This window comes from Oryctolagus cuniculus, chromosome 1 (genome assembly GCF_051225735.1).
Source record: "Oryctolagus cuniculus isolate XC-2025 breed Fujian yellow rabbit chromosome 1, ASM5122573v1, whole genome shotgun sequence".
Lineage (NCBI taxonomy): Eukaryota > Metazoa > Chordata > Mammalia > Lagomorpha > Leporidae > Oryctolagus > Oryctolagus cuniculus.
In genome coordinates, this window is record NC_142867.1 from 104,239,649 (window position 1) to 104,260,825 (window position 21,177).

At 40.7% G+C, this 21,177-nt stretch overlaps 1 protein-coding gene across 3 annotated transcripts; it reads right to left on the minus strand.

The window, feature by feature from the left end:
- Positions 1–509: 509 nt before the first annotated feature.
- IL18 (interleukin 18) lies at positions 510–20,024 on the minus strand. Of its 3 annotated transcripts, none has more exons than XM_008258602.5 (6): positions 19,870–20,024; positions 9,397–9,480; positions 8,585–8,596; positions 5,831–5,965; positions 4,255–4,388; positions 510–1,310 (listed from the first exon to the last, which is right to left on the minus strand). In XM_008258602.5, exons 2-6 carry the CDS (start codon positions 9,470–9,472, stop codon positions 1,089–1,091), a joined length of 579 nt encoding a protein of 192 aa, XP_008256824.1. In that variant the 5' UTR covers positions 9,473–9,480; positions 19,870–20,024; the 3' UTR covers positions 510–1,088. The 3 variants fall into 3 exon arrangements, with proteins under 3 accessions (XP_008256824.1, XP_008256831.1, NP_001116412.1); XM_008258609.5 differs by having other exon boundaries at positions 8,551–8,596; NM_001122940.1 differs by lacking the exon at positions 19,870–20,024 and having other exon boundaries at positions 1,089–1,310; positions 9,397–9,472.
- Positions 20,025–21,177: the final 1,153 nt, after the last annotated feature.

Consider the following 21,177-nt stretch of genomic DNA (forward strand, 5'->3'; position numbering starts at 1 on the left):
GCTGTAGGCGGCGGCTTTACCTGTTATGCCATAGCACCAGCCCCTAGGCATAAGTTTTTCATAGATGCCCTTCATCATGTTGAGAAGTTCTTTTAAGTTTCTTGAGAATTTTTATTATGAATTGAGTTTTTCAAATGATTTTTCTGAAATTAGTAATTTCATAGTAATATGGTTTGTGTCCTTTATTCTATTAATAGAATTTATTATGTTCATTGGTATTAGGCTATTAAAACATCTTTACATTCCTTGGATGAATGCCACCTAGTCAGAGTATAAAATTCTTTTTAATATGTTGTTGGATTAAGGATTAAATTGACTTTCAGAAATATTCTTATCTTGGAAGAAATTCGGAAATTAGTCAAGTGAAGTGGTTTCCTTATAAAAATATCAGTGGTTTTGATGATATTCTTAAAAATTAGAAGATTCAAAAAGTGATAGATTTTGTCATATTAGGACTAATAATCCAAGATGCAAAACAGTTTTATTGGGAATAAACTATGAGCCAGTAATAATGTAGAATGTGTTTTCAAGCTACACTTTTATTTTTCACATTATACAAATATTTTATTGTACAATTCAATTTCATGAAAGCTCATTTATTTCTTCGTGACAGCTTTTGAGGCCTTTATTCATTTTATTTCGCTACTAAAACTATAGGCTTGCCATGGTGTGGTTGTGGTTTGTCACCTGAATTTCATGTGCTGGAAGCTTGGTCTCCAGCATCACAGCACTGAAGTGGTGGGGACTCTAAGAGGTGGGCTGTGCTGAGAGAGACTTAGATTATGGGGGCACCACCCGCAGAAGAGATGAGTCTCTGCGAGAGCAGGTGGTTATTAAGTGAGGACACCCGTGTGCTTGGCCCCTTTTGCACACAGCCAGTTCCCTTTCCATTGCTCCACCACGGTGCAGGTGGGGGCCGTTGGCAGGAAGCTGTTTGGACCTTCCACTCACCAGAATCATGACCCAAATATACCTCTTTACAAGTTCCCCAGCCTCAGGTATTTTGTTATAGCAACACAAAACCGACTAGATAAGGCTCATAGACTGTTATAAAATCTCAGAAAGCCCAAGGTATGGAATTTTAGTGTCTAATTCTTGTTTTGGACACTGAAAATTACAGATTTATCGTTTTTGTCATCTTTACGTTTCAAAACAAGTTTGAAAAGATCTTTCTCCTTTCCACAAGCTAGAAAGTATCCGTCATACAATGAAGACTCAAACTGCATCTTATCTTTCTGTCCTGCGAGATGTTTCTGAAAGAATATGATGTCACTTTTTGTATCGTTGATGTCATTAGGAGGAGTGAGTTCCTGCAGAGAGGAAAAAGCAACATTACCTAACTTTTTTAATTTTTTTAGGATATGGGCAATTTGAACATGTGCAGTTTATTTTGAAGTATATTGCTGAACAGAACTAAAGTAGTTTTTCTCCTCAAGAGTTAAGGGGGATAAAATCACAGAGTATAGGAAGCCTGACCTCCTCTCCTTTCTTATCCCTAACCCCCTATTCTCCCTTCCACACACACTTCTCATCATGGAAACACATTCAGAGCCAGGCCTCTACTCTCCCTCCCCATTCTCAGGATAACTTCCTTCTCTCCTCTCTCCCTGAGTGGAGCCCACATCTGCGCTAAACAAAGTAGAGTTCTAGCAAAGACCACAACCTGTTTGGGCTAATGTTGGTTCTCATCTTACCCACGTCCATGGCTAAAGATATTGATAACCTCTTTCCATAAGCATAGACTAGCTCTGGTTTCTGAGTCAACTGTGAGAGAGGCAGAAAGTCCCAGGAATCTCTGCCCCTTCTTGCATTGGAGCCTGCAACTGAAACTTACCCTAAGTAGACCTGAGACTTGCTCCAGGGCCAGGCCCTGTTCTCGTAGAGCCCTATGGCATTCCCTTAGTCATAAACCCTCGACTCTGTGTGCCAGCCAAGTACTTCAGTTCCATGGAAGTCCTGAATTTTTGTCCTACAGGTAGTGCGTGTGGCTGGACCCTGCCCTGGAAGGCCAAACGTTCACTCCTGTATTGTTCAGCCACAGAATAATCTTGTGAGAAATGATTAGATGACTTGCAACTATAATCTTGCTGGCTGGCCCACTGGCAGGATAGCATGCACTTTTCCTATTATTACACCATGCCTAGTTTTTAGGATAAACTAGAAAATTTGGGGCCCATATTCAGGTGCTTCCATATGAATTCAGGAACCAGTCATCATTTTGGACTTTGTTTAGACCCCAGTGGCTGCAAAAAATCCTAAGGGCTCACAGAAAAACCTCCAGAATTAAAATAGGAAGAGACCCTAAGCTATGCAAGTCAGTTGGGGATGAAGCTTTAATGTATAAATGAGAAAACTTTAATGAGGGGCCAGCATTGAGGAGCAATGGGTTAAGCCGCTGCCTGTGACACTGGTATCCCATATGAGTGCCAGTTCAAGTCCTGTCTACTCCACTTCTGATCCAGCTCCCTGCTAATGTGCCTGGGAAAGCAGCAGAAGATGGCCCAAGTGTATGGGCCCCTGCCACCCACATGGGAAATCTGGATGAAGTTTCAGGCTCCTGGCTTTGACCTGGACCAGATACAGCCATTGTAGCTATTTGGGGAGTGAACCATCAGATGGAAGCTCTCTCTCTCTCTCTCTCTCTCTCTCTCTCTCTTTAGCCAGTAAAGTTAAACTTGACTAGCATCTCTTCTTTGGGCCTCTCCCTAGTGCATTGGCAAATCTAAGAGAACCCTGTCCAGCCTTGGATGAATTTATAAGAAACAAAGTCTGATAGTCACCTCTCGAAGAGAGTCCCTCTTGGTATCATAAAGGTTCTTGCCCACAGAACTATATAGGATTATAGCTGGTAATCAACACGGAAAAGTGAGCACATAAAGACAGCAGCTGTGTTTTATTACCAGAGGTGGGGAATCTTGTTTCTGCCAAAGGTCATTTGGGAATTTATAGCATCATTCCAGGACCACACAAAATTATCAAATTAAAATTCAGCCTGCTGTAGATTTATTGAATTTTGAGTACCCTCTGTGGTTGCCTTAGCAGGGCCAGACCAAATGATTTTGTGCGCCTTATACAGTCTGCAGGCTGGACATGCCCCATCCTGAACCCTAGTCTACACTTATAATCACTGTTAAGATCCTTATTAGTAGGGGGTCAGTGGGACAAAAGAGTAGGGGCGAGATCTGGTCTGGTCCTAGACTCCCATCTGTCCATCCAACTAATCCAACTAATATTTACAAATTCCTCCCAGAAGCAGATTTTCTGTGAAGCTGAAATGTCAGTGCCCCTTATGCCCAGGTTTCTCCTAAGGCCTCTTCTTTTTTCTTATTCTAAATAAACTGTCAAGTTCATACCTTCGGTAAATTTATATTTTCCTTCTCCGAAATTGCATATATTTTAGCCTCCCTCAAACTTGGATTGGCCCTAATTCCTACAATGTGCCATGCGTTATTTCCATTCTCTTAACTTCGCCTGTCTCTCCTAACAGGAATTCGCTTAGAGGTCTAGCTTATCTCAGCTTCTGAATCTGCCTCTGCAGCTGAGTTAATTTTCTTTTTGTTTAATTTGAGAGGGGGAGGGAGGCAGAGATGGAAAACTCCTCCATCTGCTGCTTCACTCTCCAAATGCCCACACTGGCTGGGGCTGGGCTGGGGCTGAAGTCAAGAGCCAGGAACAAATCCATTTCTCCCATATGGGTAGCAGGAAGCCCAACACTGGAACTGTGACTGCTGCCTCCTGGGGTCTGCACTGACAGGGTCCCTGCCACCCGTGTGGGAAGCCTGGACTGTGTTCCCTGTTCGCATATTTGGCCTGGCCAAGTCCCGGCTATTGTCCTGAAAGGTGAGGAGTGCCCTGGAAGATGGCAGCTCTCTGTCTAAAATAATAAATAAAATAAAATAGAAATAAATAAATTTTGCAAAGTAGCAGATTTACATTATAACTAGCTTCATTTTTTGTGGCAAGATGTATTCTGATATTCTGAAGTATATAACAAATATTTTCCATCAATAGTATTTATATACAGACTTTATATTCAGAGGACCAAGATTACAAAGCAAGTGTGCACTATCTTCCCTGTGACAGCTTAGAAAAAGTCGTATTTCACAATAGATTAGAGTTTGACCGTTTTTAATAACTACCCATTTGAATAGTTCTCTGCTGTTCGTGCTCTAGATAAAAACTGGACTAAGGATATTTGAGCTTTTTTTTATTTTCTTCATTAATGTATTTTAAAAAAATAAGGTTCAATCTTACCTTAAAGGAAATAATTTTGTTCTCACAGGAGAGTGTAAAAATTTTCTTACACTTCACAGAGAGGCTTACAGCCATGCCTCTAGTATTGCTGTCTTTATACATATATATTATAAAAATGGTCTGGGGTGCATTTTCTGAAATAAACATTAATGAGAACACCAGTTAGAAGAATTTCTGCAGATCAATATTTGAGGAAATTTAACCAAAGGGTCATTCCTTAATATACTTATTGCCAACCTTGAACTCTGAGATTTGATCAATCAGCAGAAGATCAGGCAATGCTGGCCAGCCAGACATTCTTTTTTTTTTTTTTTTTTTTTTTAAAGTCAGAATTAGGTCTTTCATCCGCTGGTTCACTCCCCAGATGGCCGTGACGGTTGGAGCTGTGCCTATCGGAAGCCAGGAGCCAAATTCCGGCTCTCCCACATGGGTGCAGGGGCCCAAGGACTTGGGCCATCTTCTACTGCTTTCCCAGGCTATCGCAGAGAGCTGCATAGGAAGAGGAGCGGCTGGGACTAGAACCGACGCCCAAATGGGATGCCGGTGCTTCACGCCAGGGCTTTTAACCTGCTGTACCACGGTGTTGGCCCCTGTCCAGACATTCTTTAAAATGCATTTAAGTGTGTGTAACAACACACTTGTGGTGACTCTTTTAGTGTCTTAAGAGTACTCTGGGAAAAAAAAAAAAAGTATTCTGGGGCCTGCGCTGTGGCGCAGTGGGTTAAAGCCGTGGCCTGAAGCGCTGGCATCCCATATGGGCGTTGGTTCTAGTCCCAGCTGCTTCTCTTCCAATCTGGCTCTCTGCTATGGCCTGGGAAAGCAGTGGAAGACCTGCAACCGCATGGGAGGCCCGGAAGAAGCTTCTGGCTCCTGCCTTTAGATTGGCGCAGCTCCGGCCATTGCAGCCAACTGGGGAGTGAACCAGAGGATGGAAGACCTCTGTCTCTGTCTCTACCTCTCTCTGTAACTCTGTCTTGCAAATAAATAAAATAAATATTTTAAAAAAGAATACTCTGAATTCTAAAACATCCTCTTTAACTTTTAGAATTTAAAATTATTTGTTAAGGTACAATCCCCTTGTTTTTCATGACTGCACATTTACTATTTTAATTCAGTCTAAAACTCTGATATTTAAAATTCATAACTTGGAAGACCCAGTACACTTATTTTTTAAGGCACTCTAAGTTTCTGGTGTAGGAGAGACTCATTTGAAATTTTTGTATATTTACTTTTGAGTTTGGAAATTGTTATTAGCATATTTAGTTATAATGAATTAGTTAGCAATGAATAAGGATCCATCTTAATAGAGATCTTATATAGTTATTGCAATTATAATAAAAGGATTGGTGAGCCACATGTAGACTCAGAGTGCCATGACTCCCAGCAGTGTTCTTATTATATCCAGTTTTCACCTCAAACAAAAAATACAGATGCCCCATGAAGTTGCTTGTATGTGAGATTGCTATTACTCCTGTGACTTCATCTAAGGATTTGGTATAACAGAGAAATATAGGCAGTAAAAATGGAATGGGAACAATTAGTCATTTCTATCTTTGTGTGAAGGTTAAAAAAATACCTATACAGTCAGAATCGGGCATATCCTCAAACACAGGTTGCTGTCCTTGGTCCATGAAGAGAACTTGGTCATTCAGGTTTCGTATGATGGAGATTTTCGGTTCAAGCTTGCCAAAGTAATCTGATTCCAGGTTCTCTACAATAAACATTAAATCTCATTAAAAATAAGTCTTGTCTTCACATCTACAAGTAGACCTACCATGTATTTCAGGTTTCAGTAACAAATAAGGACAATCTTCTATTCAAGAAGCAGCCATGATCCCATTGCTTACTGCTGTGTTGCCTACTTCCAAGGTACAGTTCCTTGTTACTACTCATAACTGCTCTACCTCTGAAATGTTAACTTCAAATACCTTCTTTCTGACCTGTCTGCTATCCTTTTAGATTTTATTATGCTTTTACTACAACTGTACACATTCTTAGATGTCCCCAAACCCATCAGTCTCCTGATTCTGGTATTTCCTCCCTAGCTAACTTCTTCCTGTCTTCCCTTCCATCTCTACACAGCTGTGCCCAGGATTCATCATTTTATATTCCTTTTTGTCAGTATCTTAAATCCATAACTCATTCATCTTTCTGCCACAAAACTCCAGTCTAGTCTACTGCATGCTTCTGGTGAACAATTATCCATGGATCTAATGGGAACCATTACAAGCACATGGATTGTCAATACGTCTTTTTGTTTTCCAGTGGAGCACTTTTGTCCGTAGACCATCACTGCATCTTCTTCACCTTCTTCAGTTCCTCTGAGCCATTACTTTCACTTCCCACATATGATTTCCTACTCCTCCACTTAACTGTGGCAAGAATAGTTATTCCCGCTGCCCCTCTCTTCTCAAGGGAAAATGTGGAAAAGTGTCCCCTTAAAGTAGCTAAGGCTGATTTGTACTCTGCATGTGTTCACTGCTGATAGCTTGATTTACAACCTCCCTTTCTCTTCTATCAACCCAGGGATTCCATATCCTGGGTTTATATTAAATAATCAGACATAAGTGCAAACATTTTGGTACAATAATTCTTATGATAATACTATTAATAATTAATAATAACAATAGACTGGAAACAATTTAAGTATCCATCAACTGGGGATTGAATACATTTAGATATGTCTGTATAGTGGAATATTATGAATTTATTTTAACTTCAATTATTCATTCCAGGGAAAGATGTCCATATATATCACTAACTTGAAAAAGTAACTTAGGTGTAGTAGAATCCTTTCAACAAAAATAGAAGCATTTGTGTGTGTGTGTGTGTGTTCCATAAAAATGATAGCTATTATTTCTGGGAGATTTGTATGTTTTAACTTTTCTTCATGGTATACTTCCTCATTGTCTGAATTAATTATAATAAACATTATTTTTATAATTAGAGAAACATGAATTTCCTTATTTGAGATTTAAAAATCCTCCATCAAGCCTATTCCACTCTGCAGCAACACCCTTGTCTCTCTCCTCCTTATGATAACCAAGCTTCTTGCAAGGACTGTCTGCCTCATTTCCTTACTTTGCATCCATTTTCCTACTCATTGCAATCTCACTCTGCCTTCATTTCTCCATCAGATTGTTCGTACTGGGATCACCAAACTTCAGTTGCTAAATCTAATGACCTTTCTTCCTCTTCTCTCTCTCTCTTTTTTTTTTTTAAGATTTATTTACTTGAAAGGCAGAGTTACAGAGAGGCAGAATGGTTGGAGCTGGGCTGTTCCAAAGCCCAGGAGCCAGGAGCTTTTTCTGGGTGCAGGGGCCCAAGGACTTGGACCATCTTCCACTGCTTTCCCAGGCCACAGCAGAGAGCTGGATCAGAAGTGGAGTAGCCGGGATTCAAATCGGCTCCCATATAGGATGCTGGCACTGCAGGTGGAGGCTTTACCCAGTATGCTACAGTGCCGGCCCTTCCTCTTATCTTGACCCACTTTCTTGGTAATTGGGATATAGACCCAGAAAGTAAGATGCTTTTCAGGTTTGTGGAGTTCAACAACTAGGGTGTGACAGAGTAACAAGGCAAAAGAACCCTGAGGTCCCAGCACCACCAGGCTGCATCTAGCCATATGAAACCTGAACTGCTCAGTTGGAATTTATTTGAGTGAAAAATTTTCTATTCTATTCAGCCACTGTATTTTTGAATCTCTTTGTTACAGCAAACTAATCTTATCTTCGCTGATACATATTCTGCTTAGTGAACCCCAGTTACTCCCAAGAAGAGATAGGAATTTAGTATCTTGAGATAAGAGAACTTCTGGATCTCCTACTTATCACTCTAGCTTCTCTCACATTCTGCATTACTTTTAATTCTTCATACATGCCTAGCTTTCTCTCATATCTTGGCTTTTGAATGTAGTCTAAGTGCCCACTCATCCCTAACTCCTTTACTTTCAGAACTCTCTGTCCCCTAGGACCCTCCCAGACTTCTTCCTAAAGTGTTTCTAAGGGAGGAGGTTGAAGAGGAAGATACAATTGATTTTGAAAATTTTCATGCTTCAATTCTTCACAGGCAGGGTGTATTTTGTCGATTTCAAGAGCTGGAGAGTTTCCTAAGGTGTGGGGAAATACATGTTGTAGAGGATCTTCTTTTAGCCCTCATAGTCATCTTCATTCCAAGTGTGCTATTGAGTCCACACTCCCTTGAGAGAAGATGGGCCTCCCCGAGGGACCGGTACCACGTGAACAGCTTCTCCCAGCTGAGCGTGGTGATATGGATGTGTCTTAAGCAGCTACTTACTTTGTAAAGAAAGAGAAATACTTTTATACTTTACCATCGTTTTCAGCTAAGGGAGAAAAGAAGAGAAACAAAATATGTTAAATTCTGTATTTCAACTCCGAGTTCCCTCTCACCCTAATGGTTCACCACTCTTTTCTGCCATTCCCCATTCTTCTACTCCCTACTTTACTGGTGATGGTCTTTGTTGGCCTCCATTAGAAATATTGTATGATCATCCAAAAGGCCCATAAAATGAAGTTCATTACACTTGCTGCATTCTCAGTTAAATTGGACATTAAACTTAAATCCAGGATTTATGAATTTCAATACATAGCTAAAAAGAATTTTATAAAGTGATACATTTTACTCCTAAAATTTATTACTTAAGTTGAAAATTACCTAAGGACTTTTTATGAAGCGTTCAAATGGAACCAAATTGCCCACAGAACATTAATCATAAGAATCAGTTTTATTTGTCAAATATATTTACATAAAATGGTTTAGTTCACTCACAGAACTCTAGGTTTATGGTATCTCCTAGAAAATTTGCCAATTTGCTTTGAGAAATTGTATTTCCTGAATTTACCAAGTTCTGTGGGATTTTTCACGATGTTTACCTGCTGCCACCTTGAGATTGGGCTCCTAATTAAAGTGCCAAGATATGTGCTGGAACAAGGTGCTGGACCTTGGACCCATTATAGTTAATTTCCAGAAATGCAATTTCTTTTTTCAGAGAAGAGAGTCATTAATATTACAATGTTATAATATTATAATATTACAATATTACAATAGTTCACGGTGGACTATCTTTTCAGTTGCTGATACAAATATCTGAACACGGTGGTCGTCCTATTGCCTTGGACTTACTTATAAAGTAAAGTGTGTTGTCAATAAATTTCATTCCCACAAAGTTGATGCAAGCCTCTTCTGGTTCAGCAGCCATCTCTATTCCTGAGGAAAGCAAAGAGTCATCTGTTAAGACACAATGATTGTTCTTACATAAAAGGAACCTATTACTACTAACTTGTGCCACCTCCAAACTCAGAGTCAGTTTACTATCCTGTATGCTGATGAACACTCTGAATATTTAATAAATATTTATTCTCTCAGAATCCATCAGATATTTGGGATTTAGAAAGAATTTTCTGACTAAACAGTATTATAAAGGGTGCATAAGTGGCCCACTGATTTACTGAATTATTGTCGTAGCAGTCCTTGGGGAGATATAAATGTATTATCCATGTAAATTTAACCACACTTGAGGATATCAGAAGCACATCTAATTCTGTCTTTTAACTAGGTACTGCCTACAACCAATGAGTTCCTGTGGGTGACAGGCTGATGGCTCTGAACCCCAAGTCAAAGTGCTAAGGGTAAGGCAATGATAAAACTGCTGTTTCCACTGGGGGTAGGGTCAGGGGAAAGCTGAAGATCTCTGGCCTTTGATGACCCTCTTTGTCCCTGAGCAGCAGCAGTATTTGGTCTGGAGTCTGGATTATGCTGTGTTTTTTTTTTTTTTTTTTTTTAAACACAAGAAACATATAAATATAACTCCATGAAAAAAATCAAATGACACAGGATTTGGAAAAATTAAAAATTCTTTTGGTTCTTTCCTTCTTCCCCACTCCATCTCATTATGGTATGTATCCTTCCAGAATTTTGTCATGGAGTAGGGGTTCTTAATCTGCCAAATTTGTGAACCTGGATAGGAAAAAGAACCAAACACTTTTATTTTCACCAATTTCTAACTGAAATTTAGCGTTCCTTCAAGGAAACAAGCCACACTATTATTAGCATCACCACTTACTCTGTCATTAACAGAAACACATCTTTTCTACTGTATTAAAAGTGTTACCGAGGTGCTGGCATTGTGGAGCTGCGGGTTAAGCGGCCACTCGTGACAGCCGCATCACACATTGGAGTGCCAGTGCAAGTCCCAGATGCTTTGCTTCTGGTCCAGCTTCTTGGTAACATGCCTGAGAAGGCAGTGAGTGATGGACCAAGTCCTCAGGCCCCTGCCACTTATATGGGAGACCAGGATGGAGTTCCTGGCTCCTGGCTTCAGCCTGGCCCAGCCCTGGCTAATGCAGCCATTTGAGGAGTGGACCAGCAGATGGCAAAATCTCTCTCTCTCTCTCCTTCTCTTTGTTACTCTGCCTTTCAAATAAATAATAAATAAATTTTAAAAATGAATGAATAGGCCGGCTCCATGGCTCAATAGGCTAATCCTCCACCTAGTGGCGCCAGCACACCGGGTTCTAGTTCCGGTCGGGGCACCGGATTCTGTCCCAGTTGCCCCTCTTCCAGGCCAGCTTTCTGCTGTGGCCCGGGATTGCAGTGGAGGATGGCCCAAGTCCTTGGGCCCTGTACCCCATGGGAGACCAGGAGAAGCACCTGGCTCCTGCCTTCGGTTCTGCACGGTGCGCCGGCCGCAGTGCGCCAGCCGTGGCGGCCATTGGAGGGTGAACCAACAGCAAAAAGGAAGACCTTTCTCTCTGTCTCTCTCTCTCACTATCCACTCTGCCTGTCAAAAAAAAAAAAAAATTAATGAATGTATCTTTTAAAAAAGTGTTAGATTTTGAAGTATCGTTTAAGTTCATTACTCTTTTTTTTTTTTTTAAATTAATTTATTTATTTGAAAGGAAGTTAGAAAAAGAGACAGAGACAGATATCTTCCATCTGCTGGTCTACTCCCCAAATGGCCCCAATGGCCAGAGGTGGCCCAGATGGAAGTCAGGAGCCAAGAGTTTCTTCTGGGTCTCCCATATGGGTGCAGGGGCCAAAGAACCTGGACCATCTTCTGCTGCTTTCCCAAGAGCATTAGCAGGGAGCTGGATTGGAAGTAGAGCAGTGGGGACTTGAACCAGCTCCCATATAGGATGTTGGCACTACAGGCAGAAGCTTAACCTTCTATGCTACAGGGTCAGGCCCATGTTAATTACTCTTTGAAATTACAGAAGTTATTCTAGCAATAGTCTAATATATTACTATAGAAGTATATATGCTATATAAAATTGATTTTAAAAATTTTTGATAACTCTAATAGAATGGATTTCTTTTATAAGGCTGACTGTTTAATTTTATGAATGTAAGCATCATTTTGAGGAGTACACAGGCCCACAAAGTCCATGCCACAGAAGTGATCAGGAGTTCAGCAATGCCTGGGGTCCCCAAGGCATTTATTGTTGGGGCTCCAAAGAAGGTTCTTGGGTTATAGTTGCTAGTGGTATGGAGGGGTATTTATAAATCTGTGCTTATAGGTGGAGAGCATTTTCTAGCATAATTTGAAATTAAGCACTTACGATCAAAGAAACAGGAAATGAAAATTCAGTGCAAAAAAGTTAATCTAAAGTAAGCTAACCCAAAACACTCATTAGATGGTGACTATTTAATAGTTTTATCTAGGTTCAATTCCTTATACATATCCAAATGTAAATAATTATTACTTTTTTATTTAAATAAAATTTTATTTTAAAAATAAATTTAAAGCTGAATGTTTAAAATTTAGAATTGTCACATAATTTTTTAAAGGGAGGGATAGGGAGACTGGGGGAAAATAATAGAGCAAAAAATGAAAAACTTGCTAAGTCTGTTTTTGTTGTTTTGTTTTTAGTAAAAGTCAAGCTATTATAGGTGAGGAGATGGCACTAACAAGGAGGTTTGCTAGTACTGTCCTGCACAATGCTACAGCCATGTCTGTGCAACAGTCCTGTCTATACTACCCAAACCCCTTTTCTGTGCACAGCACAAACTGTCCTTCCATGCATAGCCAACAAACCTCCATCCCCCCCCCCCCCCCAGTGTAGTGGAAAACTGCAGTTTATTTGGTTTTGCCACTTAGAACTGGTTCCAGCTAAAATTATCTAATATAACTGCAAGCTGTGTCCCTGCAAAGACCTTTAGTTCATCATGTCATTATCATAAAATTACCATGGGTGGCACTCCTCCTCTATCATGTACCTGATGCCATGACACTTCTGAAATTTCCCAAGGGTAAAGAAATGAGTGGCACTCAAGCCCCACCTCAAACTCCATCCCTTCAAATATTCAATTAAGCGCCACTCAGACACCACCCACTGTGCCTCCAGATCTGATAAAGGGACAACCCTAAACCTTGTTGAGTGCAACTCTCTTGAGGTTACCCACACCAATTTCTATGTGTACTTTTGCTTTATATGTAAATAAATCTTGCTTTTCTACTGCCCTTTATCTATGTTTCCTCCTTGAATTTCTTCGTGTGAAGAAGAGAACCTGGACCCAGTCATCACAACAAAACCAGGGCAGGTGTTGTGGCACAGTGAGTTAAGCTGTTGACTGGGACAGCCACATCCCATATCAAAGTGTTGGTTAGAGTCCCAGCTACTCCAATTCTGATCCAGCTTCCTGCTAATGCATCCTGGGAGGTAGTAGATGATGGCTCAAGTGTTGGGCCCCTGCTACCCATGTGTGGAGACTCAGATGGAGCTCCAGGCTCCTGGCTTCAGCCTGACCCAGCCCTGGCTGTTGTAGGCATTTGGGAAGTGAACCAGCTGATGGAATACCCTTCTCTCTCTCTCTCTCTCTCCCTCTCTCTCTCTATTTCTCTCTCTCTCTCTGTCTTTCAGATAGATGAAAATAAATAAGCATAAAAAATCAATCCAACTTTAAGAGTAAAAGAATAATGATTGTGAGCTCTGTGAAGGCATTTTCTTTGTTCACTTTCTCTCAATGTCAGAATTCATTTGTTAATGACTGCATTAACTGAGAAGGCAGACGTTTGTTAACCTTGGAGGGACTGTTGTGGTTACTTATCAATGGATGAAATAATGGCAATAAATGTTAATATTGTGAACACATGTTCATTATGGTAATTCACCTGATATTCACCAAGCAGTATGGGCAGGAACTGGATTAAATTACCAGTGTTATTACAGTGAGTATTCAGTCAATGAGAAAATAGACAGTTATATTAAATTTTTTTAAAAGTCAATGAGTGGAGGATATTCCACATTGTATATATTATTCAAACATTAATAATATATTCAATAAATGAACTCATTCATTAATTGATGATTGAATATACACTGTGCTTCAGGCATGGGGCTAGAAGGTGGCAAAACACATAGGAACTCTCCAGTGGCTCAGAGTCCACTGGGAGAGACAAATATATAAACAGTTACAGGACAGTACAAGGCATGCAGTAAGAATTGGGTTTACAAGAAGTCTTCTGTTTGTGTTTGGTGGTGCTGGAGAAGGTTTCTTGGAGCCAGTGATGATGGTGCAGCTGTGAAAGAGAGGCAGCCGTTTTCAAGGCCCTGAGAACAGCTTCCATAAGAAGGGAACAATGTTTGCAAAGGCCAGGATGCAAGGAGGCTGCCAGAACACAGGTTGTTTGAGCTCTTATCATTTTACCATAAATAATGCAAATATAGTCACATTTTAAAGCAGGAATGCATGTCTGAAGACCTCACATGGTTCAAGATTAACTTTTTCTTGGGAATAAATGTAGACATATGAGAAGAGACATTTTGGTATGCATAAATCTACAACCACCAAAGTGTAGCCCTGCTTTCTTCTTTCCAACTTTCTCAGCTGGTGTTTTATAAAGTGTTCTCTTCACATAGTCTCACATGGTGGTACTTTGACCTCTTAAATATTGTTTTCTTGCATCTAACTTCTGTTCCAACTCAGTTATTGGGAGTTTTTTTCTTTTTTTAGCACACATGGTAACAATACCCCTTTACACTTTGATAGCATTTTTATCAGATATAAAAACTATTTAAAATTATGTTAAAAACACAACAGTCACCTGTGTGTCTCAATAACTTCTGAAATATTTGATGAATAGCCTAACTTACATAACAATGATACGGATGCAGATATTCTATCAGATATGAGACACTTCAATGTGACAAAAGTGTTGGTTTACAACTCATTTATTTGATCTCTCAGATTTGAAGTTATATCATTCTAGATAAACTGTTTAATTTGGAGCAATTCACATTATTTCCATTTTGCCTATAAAGGTAGATTGTTATTGTTATATTACATTAGTTTGATTTTACAATTCATAAAAAATGCAACTTACACTTTATTGGACAAAACTTGGAAAGGAAAGTCAGACGATAAAGGCCTTGTTTAAGCAGGTTAAAAGAGTAAAGGGTTTTTACTGAAAAAATAGTGACTTACTTTAAATAGGAGAACAACATGGTCAAATTTATGTCAAAATCTTACTCTAGCAGCAGTGTAGAGAATGGATTCAATTGGGAAAGACTGGACAGAGGCCAGAAAATAATCTGAGATGCAAGTTAAACAGTTTAAGAGTTGATGAGGCTATAAACTAAGGTGGTGGATTCAATAGATATTAAACAACAGGATTTTAAAATATTATTGGTTGTGGATCAAATGGAAGAAGAAGGAACTGAGGGTGACTTCCAAGTTTCTGGCCTGGGCAATTTGTGAGTGGTTACCCCATTAACTAAGAAAACTTGAAGACCTGAGAGAGTCAGAGAAGCCAAAGGAGAAAGGAATTTCAGGGAGTGGCTGCTTGAAAACAGAAGCTGCAGATCCCATGTTCAATACAAGCTTAAACTTGCTTTTTGAATTTACCAGTTACGAAGTGGTGGTGACCATAAAGTTAAAGTAGAGCCAGCAACAGGCAGGTTGGCAGAGGTCAAGGACAGAACATGAGGGAATAAAGTAAGGACAGGGATCACATGCTGTTCTTTTGGAATGAGGCTGGTGGATATTGGAGGACATATAACTTGCAAATTTCAGCTTCTGGCTCCATACCCACAGTTCTAACCGTAAGATTTTTAATGGATGACTACAAAACATGTGCTAGCAACCTGTCCAAAACTGAAACCCGGCAGTCATTTTTTTCCCCAGAAACCTTTTATTTAAGCAATACAAACTTCATACATTTCAAAATTATAACTTTAGGAACATGGTGATTCTTCTCACCCTCCCACCCCCTCTCCTACCCTTCCTCCTCCTCTCTGTCCTATTCCTATTATTATTTTTTACTAAGATCTATTTTTAATTAACTTTATACACTGTGATTAACTCTGTTAAGTAAAGAGTTCAATAAACAGTATGGAAAAAAAAAGAACTGTTCCTCAACAGTTGAGACAAGAGCTGTTCAAATCTTTGCTTCTCAAAGTGTTAATTTCATTTGCTAGATCCAGCAGTAAATTCTTGTCTAACCTATCCCCTGTCTGACAAATACCGTGGAGTCTGACTCAAAAAGGTCTCTGGAATCTGGTATCTCCTCTCCATCTCCACCAACACCATTTAAAATCAAATTCCTCACACTTCTGATATCTTCCATTTTAATACTTTTTTTTTTTTTTTTGCTTCTAGATTTTGTGCAACTTCACATTGTTGCCAGTTATTCCCTCTGCCAGACTAGAACTTTCTCTTGGCTCCCACGCTCCTCCTCGCTTCCTCTCTTCCTCCCCAAACTTTCATTTTTCACCCTTTAAATCTCAGCTCCAGCACCTCCTCTAAGACAACTTCCCAGACTGCTCCACTGCTGGCTGATCATTCTTGCCAAAGAGTCCCCCTGTCCTCACCCCCTGGTCCTGCTTCTGAATTACTACACTGAATTAAAATACTCTGATCACAAATAGGTCTGCTCGGATTCAATCTAAGTTTCTTTATGACAATGAATCCTCAATGCCTGGAAAGATATTATTACACAGTAGGAGATCAATAAATGTTAAACAAATAAGTGTTTGCTATAATAAACTTTGTAACCATGACAACATTCTGGAAAAGGCCTAGTAAAAGTTTTTTTCTGTCTTAAAACAGTCCTTCCATCTGACAGCCAATGAGAAAGAAAATAAGGGAAGCCTGGAAACAAATGTTTAACAATTAGAATAATGCCTCTCGCCGCGGCTCACTAGGCTAATCCTCCGCCTAGCGGCGCCGGCACACCGGGTTCTAGTCCCGGTTGGGGCGCCGGATTCTGTCCCGGTTGCCCCTCTTCCAGGCCAGCCCTCTGCTGTGGCCAGGGAGTGCAGTGGAGGATGGCCCAGGTGCTTGGGCCCTGCACCCCATGGGAGACCAGGAAAAGCACCTGGCTCCTGGCTCCTGCCATCGGATCAGCGCAGTGCGCCGGCCGCAGCGCGCCGGCCGCGTCGGCCATTGAAGGGTGAACCAACGGCAAAGGAAGACCTTTCTCTCTGTCTCTCTCTCTCACTGTCCACTCTGCCTGTCAAAAAAAAAAAAAAAAAAAAAAAAAAAAAAAAAGAATAATGCCTCTAACATTTTCCTCTTCTTTTTTCTATTAGTTTCTTTGTATTTCATGTGTTTATTTTTAATTCTTCATTTATTTATTATACTTTAAAAATATTTAATGTATTGTATTTGATTTGATAGGCCGAGCAAGAGGAAGAGAGAGAGTGTGTGCGAGTGCACCCATCCATGGGTTCACTCCACAAATACTCAGGAGACAGGAATTCAGTGTGGATCTCCCGTGTGGGTGGTGTCGATCTGCTGCATCCCAGGGTGTGCATTACCAGGAAGCTGGAATCATGATCACAAATGTTGTGTTTTCTTCTTCTCTACTGCTTTAAAAGGTTTTCAATATTTCATCTAAGATTCTCAAGCTATTGACTTTTTTTTTTAAGAGTTGTAAGCCATCTGAAAGATGTTCCCAGGAGTCTTCAGTGACAATCGCTTCTTTGAAATGAAAAACTTCAGTTATACAAGCATTTGAAAACTAACAGGCAGGGGCCAGCGCTGTGGCACAGCAGGTTAAAGCCCTGGCCTGAAGAGCCAGCATCCCAGATGGGAGCTAGTTCTAGTCCCGGCTGCTCCACTTCCAGTCCAGCTCTCTGCAATGGCCTGAGAAAGCAGTGGAAGATGGCCCAAGTCCTTGGGCCCCTGCACTGGCATGGGAGACCTGGAAGAAGCTCTTGGCTCCTGGCTTCGATGGGTACAGCTCTGGCCGTTGCGGCCATCTGGGGAGTGAACCAGTGGATGGAAGACCTCTCTCTCTGTCTCTACCTCTCTCTGTAACTCTTTCAAACAAATAAAATAAATCTTTAAAAGGAAAAAAAAAGAATTATCTATAAAGTTAAAAAAAAAAGAAACTAACAGGCAGCAAGTGAATGGTACACCATCAGGATGGAAATTAGGTCATGTGACTTCCAATTTTGTCTGGGGCAACTCACTTAATTCTGAGGGCCTCAGTTTCGTCCGTTTGGCCAAAAAAGGAACTTGAAAGGTCAGTCTTTAAGGTCTTTTCCAGTTCCCAGCACTCTGCAATTTTATACTGTAGTTAGGCCTTCCAGAAGAGAATTTTTTTATGTGGCAAATGCCCTAGTAACCCCTTCCTACTAATTCTGACACAATAATCAGCATCATTAAGCTCGTAGGAGTTTATATATAAACATACTGTTGGATTAAAAGTGAAACGCCTTGAACTTGAAAAGTAACTATGGTTATGTTTATTCTTACTGTGGAAGTCCAATTCTATGGAATAGATATGGGATGAAATGAGGGAGAATGCCACTTAAACAATTCTCTCAAGTCAGATAAGCAGTTATCACTACAGCAACAAGATCAAAAACTGAACTCAGCTCTAGGAATCATTTTGTCCTTGAAAATGTTGCCATTTTATGAATGTGTATATATGGGTGTGGAAGAAAGAGGTAGGCATAAAAGATAACTTGCAAATTAAGTAAATAGGGGTGTATTTTTGGCATAATGGTTAAGGCGCTTCTTGGGATGCTTGCATCCCACGTGGGAGTGCCTGGCTTTGAGTTCCACTAATACTTCCAGCTCTATACTGGAAGGAAGCAGGTGACGGCTCAAGGATTTGGGTCCCTGCTACCCACGTAGGAGAGCTGGATTGGGCTCCTAACTCCTGGCTCAGTATGGCCCAGTCCTGGACTGAGGGCATTTAGGGGGAGAATCAGCAGATGGAAAATCTCTGTCTATCTGACTGTCTCTCTGCCTTTCAAATAAATAAGACAAAGAAAGTTTTTAAATTAGATAAATAGATGTACCTAATCAACTGCTAAGTACAGCCTCAAAGCAAAACTAATGTAGCTGGAAAGGGTTTGTGTGAAGAGTAAAATTGAATTGAATATCAAAGAATGTTTAAGATTTGAATAGATGGAGAAGGGCCTGGAGCCTTTATGTTGTAATCAACAATATACAGGTCAGGGTGGACTGATGGGAGCCACATTTTGACTGTTATAGAATAGTCTTGCTGTCCTGCAGTGAACACAAGGTAAGGAGGGGTTAGATTATGGAGGGTTTTGGAAATCAGTAGATGAATTTAATCTCATAAGTAATAATAAAACATTGTAGATTAAAAAAATTTGAAGGAAGGAAGATTTAATAAAACGTTAAGTAACTGAATATAAGCAAATAGGAAAGAAGAGTTTAAAGGTATCCTAATGATTGTTATTGAGTTACAAAACAGTGATATTAATTTGGCCCTTTACTTATTGTGAAATAAAATCCTCATAGGGAATACTAAAGTATTAGGCAATTATAGCCCAGCCTAAGGGTGCTGCTGCAAATTCCATCAAGCTTATCAACCCTGTGCAAATATTTTCCTTGCTTTTAATATAGCTGATTCAGAGCTGAGACTTCCTGAAAGGACACTTAATTTATCACCACAAAGCAGTGATTCTCAAGGGTTTACAAAAAGTCAAAGCTATTTAACCCTGAGGGGTCTTGAGGAAGTAAAAGCTATTTTCTTTCTTTCCTGTTATGAATGTATTATTTGCATGACAGAGAGAGAGAGAGAGAGAGAGAGAGAGAGAGAAAGTTATTTTCCAATAGCATGATTTGTCTTTTCCACATTCCTTCACTCTGGAGGGTAGGACAGACTTTACCAGAGACTGTACCCTGTGTAACACTGAACTAGACTGAATGCAAAGCACATGAGTCCACAGTAAAGACATCTGCACAAATGAAAAACAATGTCATTCTTCAACCTGGATTTTTTTCAGAATACATTGTTACCTTTCATTAAAAATGTTATTTATGCTAACATGTGATATGTTTATTGTAATTTTAAAATAGATCACTAGGTAACTATTAGAAAACTTGTGTTTTAATTTCTAATTAAGTAAATTACAGTAATGTAGTAACTGACCTAGAGAAACAAATACTCTTCAGGTTCTTAACAGAGTGTAAAGGGGTCATGAGACCAAGAGGAGAACCTGTGCCCTGAAGCAGTAATGCCCCGCATTGGATAAGGGGAAGTTTCCACTCTGGCTTTATGTTCCTTCTGTCAGTGCAGTGAGATGGGAGAACTTACATTCCTCTCGGTAGATTTTCTAGCTTTTTTACCTCTCATTGCGGTGCCCGGGGTTTCCAAAGAGTGATCTTTCTTACCTGCCAAATCGTTTCCTGCAACAGGAAGTGTTCTGGAAGCTTTGAGGTTTCTTTCCTCTCCTCGGTCACGCCGATCTGCAGCAGCTAGTGTGGCCAAGCCAGGAACACAGTAAGCCTCCGGCCCCAGCAGTCGCTGTCGGAGGAGCAAAGAGCCCAGTTGCTCACTTGGGAGGGAACAAGGAAGAAGGTACTGCGATGGGGAGGAGACTGGCCCTGGCACGCCTTGAACCCGCCCTCCAGTGCGGGCTCTTTCCCAGGGCAGCAGAACGTGAAATCAAGTGTCAGAAGAGCAGCATTTCTTTTCATGTAAAATCCCTATTTATTGAAGTAATTTCTTCCGTAAAAGTTGGGTTTTGGCCCTTCCAAAAACCCGTCCCTCTCTCAGAAGTATACCCAGGGCACATTGAGAAAGAACCTCCTCCGCCAGCAGAAGCCTTTTCTTTTCTCGGATCAGTCTCTATTTTGAGACTTCGGCCACACTTTAGCACAGAACTTTTTTTGTTTCTTATCTAACAGTGCTGAATAATCAGCCCCACTGGAGTAATTCCTACAATGTAATCACAGCACCTAAAATGTTTAGAAAACACAATGTTTTTAGAAAAACTACTATGTAAAATGTTTTCTTTCACTTTATGACTTCATATAAGACATCTCCTGTGGGGAGCAACTCGGACTAGACTGTTACTGGAATTAAGACTTATTCTATGCATCTGCTCTCCCACAATATGGCGCTGAGAAGGGAGTAACAACTTCTACGCAGCTGCCTCTCGCCAACTTGAGTGATGACCTGCAGGAGCTGATCCTGTTCCTGATTGGAGCAGAGCAGCGTACTCGGCATGTGGGTAGCAGAGTTGGGGTTGGCAGAAGAGGACTATAAAGGAGGAGAGAGACAACATGCACCAGGAACATCTAAGGGGAACACCTGAGCAGCCCCCGAGAGAGCCGGCCGGCGGTGTGCCGCTCCCCCGCGGAAGTGGGGAAAGTGGCAGGGGGAACCGCCCTTCCACGGAGGTGGAAGGGACGGTAGCCAACCCGGGAAGAACCAGCAGCAAACCCGGGAAGGGCCGAGCAGACAAAAGAACAACGCAGGGTCCTGTGTCGTTCTTCCACGAAGAGGGGGAGCGACATAATGGTGCTGTGACTCAGATAGGAAACCTAGGAGGGAAGAAGCGGGAAGAAGTGGGAAAATACCGGAGAGAGAGACTAGGGAAGAGCCTAGGGAAAAGCCGGACGGAAGAAGTGCTGGAAGAAGTTAGGATTGAAAGCGAAAGTGAAAGCTAGAACAAACAGACTTGGATACGGACTATG

What these genes read in the sequence shown, in the direction of transcription:
- IL18 (XM_008258602.5), bottom strand. Translation starts at nt 9,472, where the DNA reads ATGGCTGCTGAACCAGAAGAGGCTTGCATCAACTTTGTGGGAATGAAA. An exon ending in GCCCGATTCTGACTGTATAG is followed by an intron (nt 4,389 to 5,830) that starts GTATTTTTTTAA and finishes TGTTTATTTCAG; the next exon opens with AAAATGCACCCCAGACCATT. An exon ending in ACAAAATTATTTCCTTTAAG is followed by an intron (nt 1,311 to 4,254) that starts GTAAGATTGAAC and finishes TCCTCTCTGCAG; the next exon opens with GAACTCACTCCTCCTAATGA.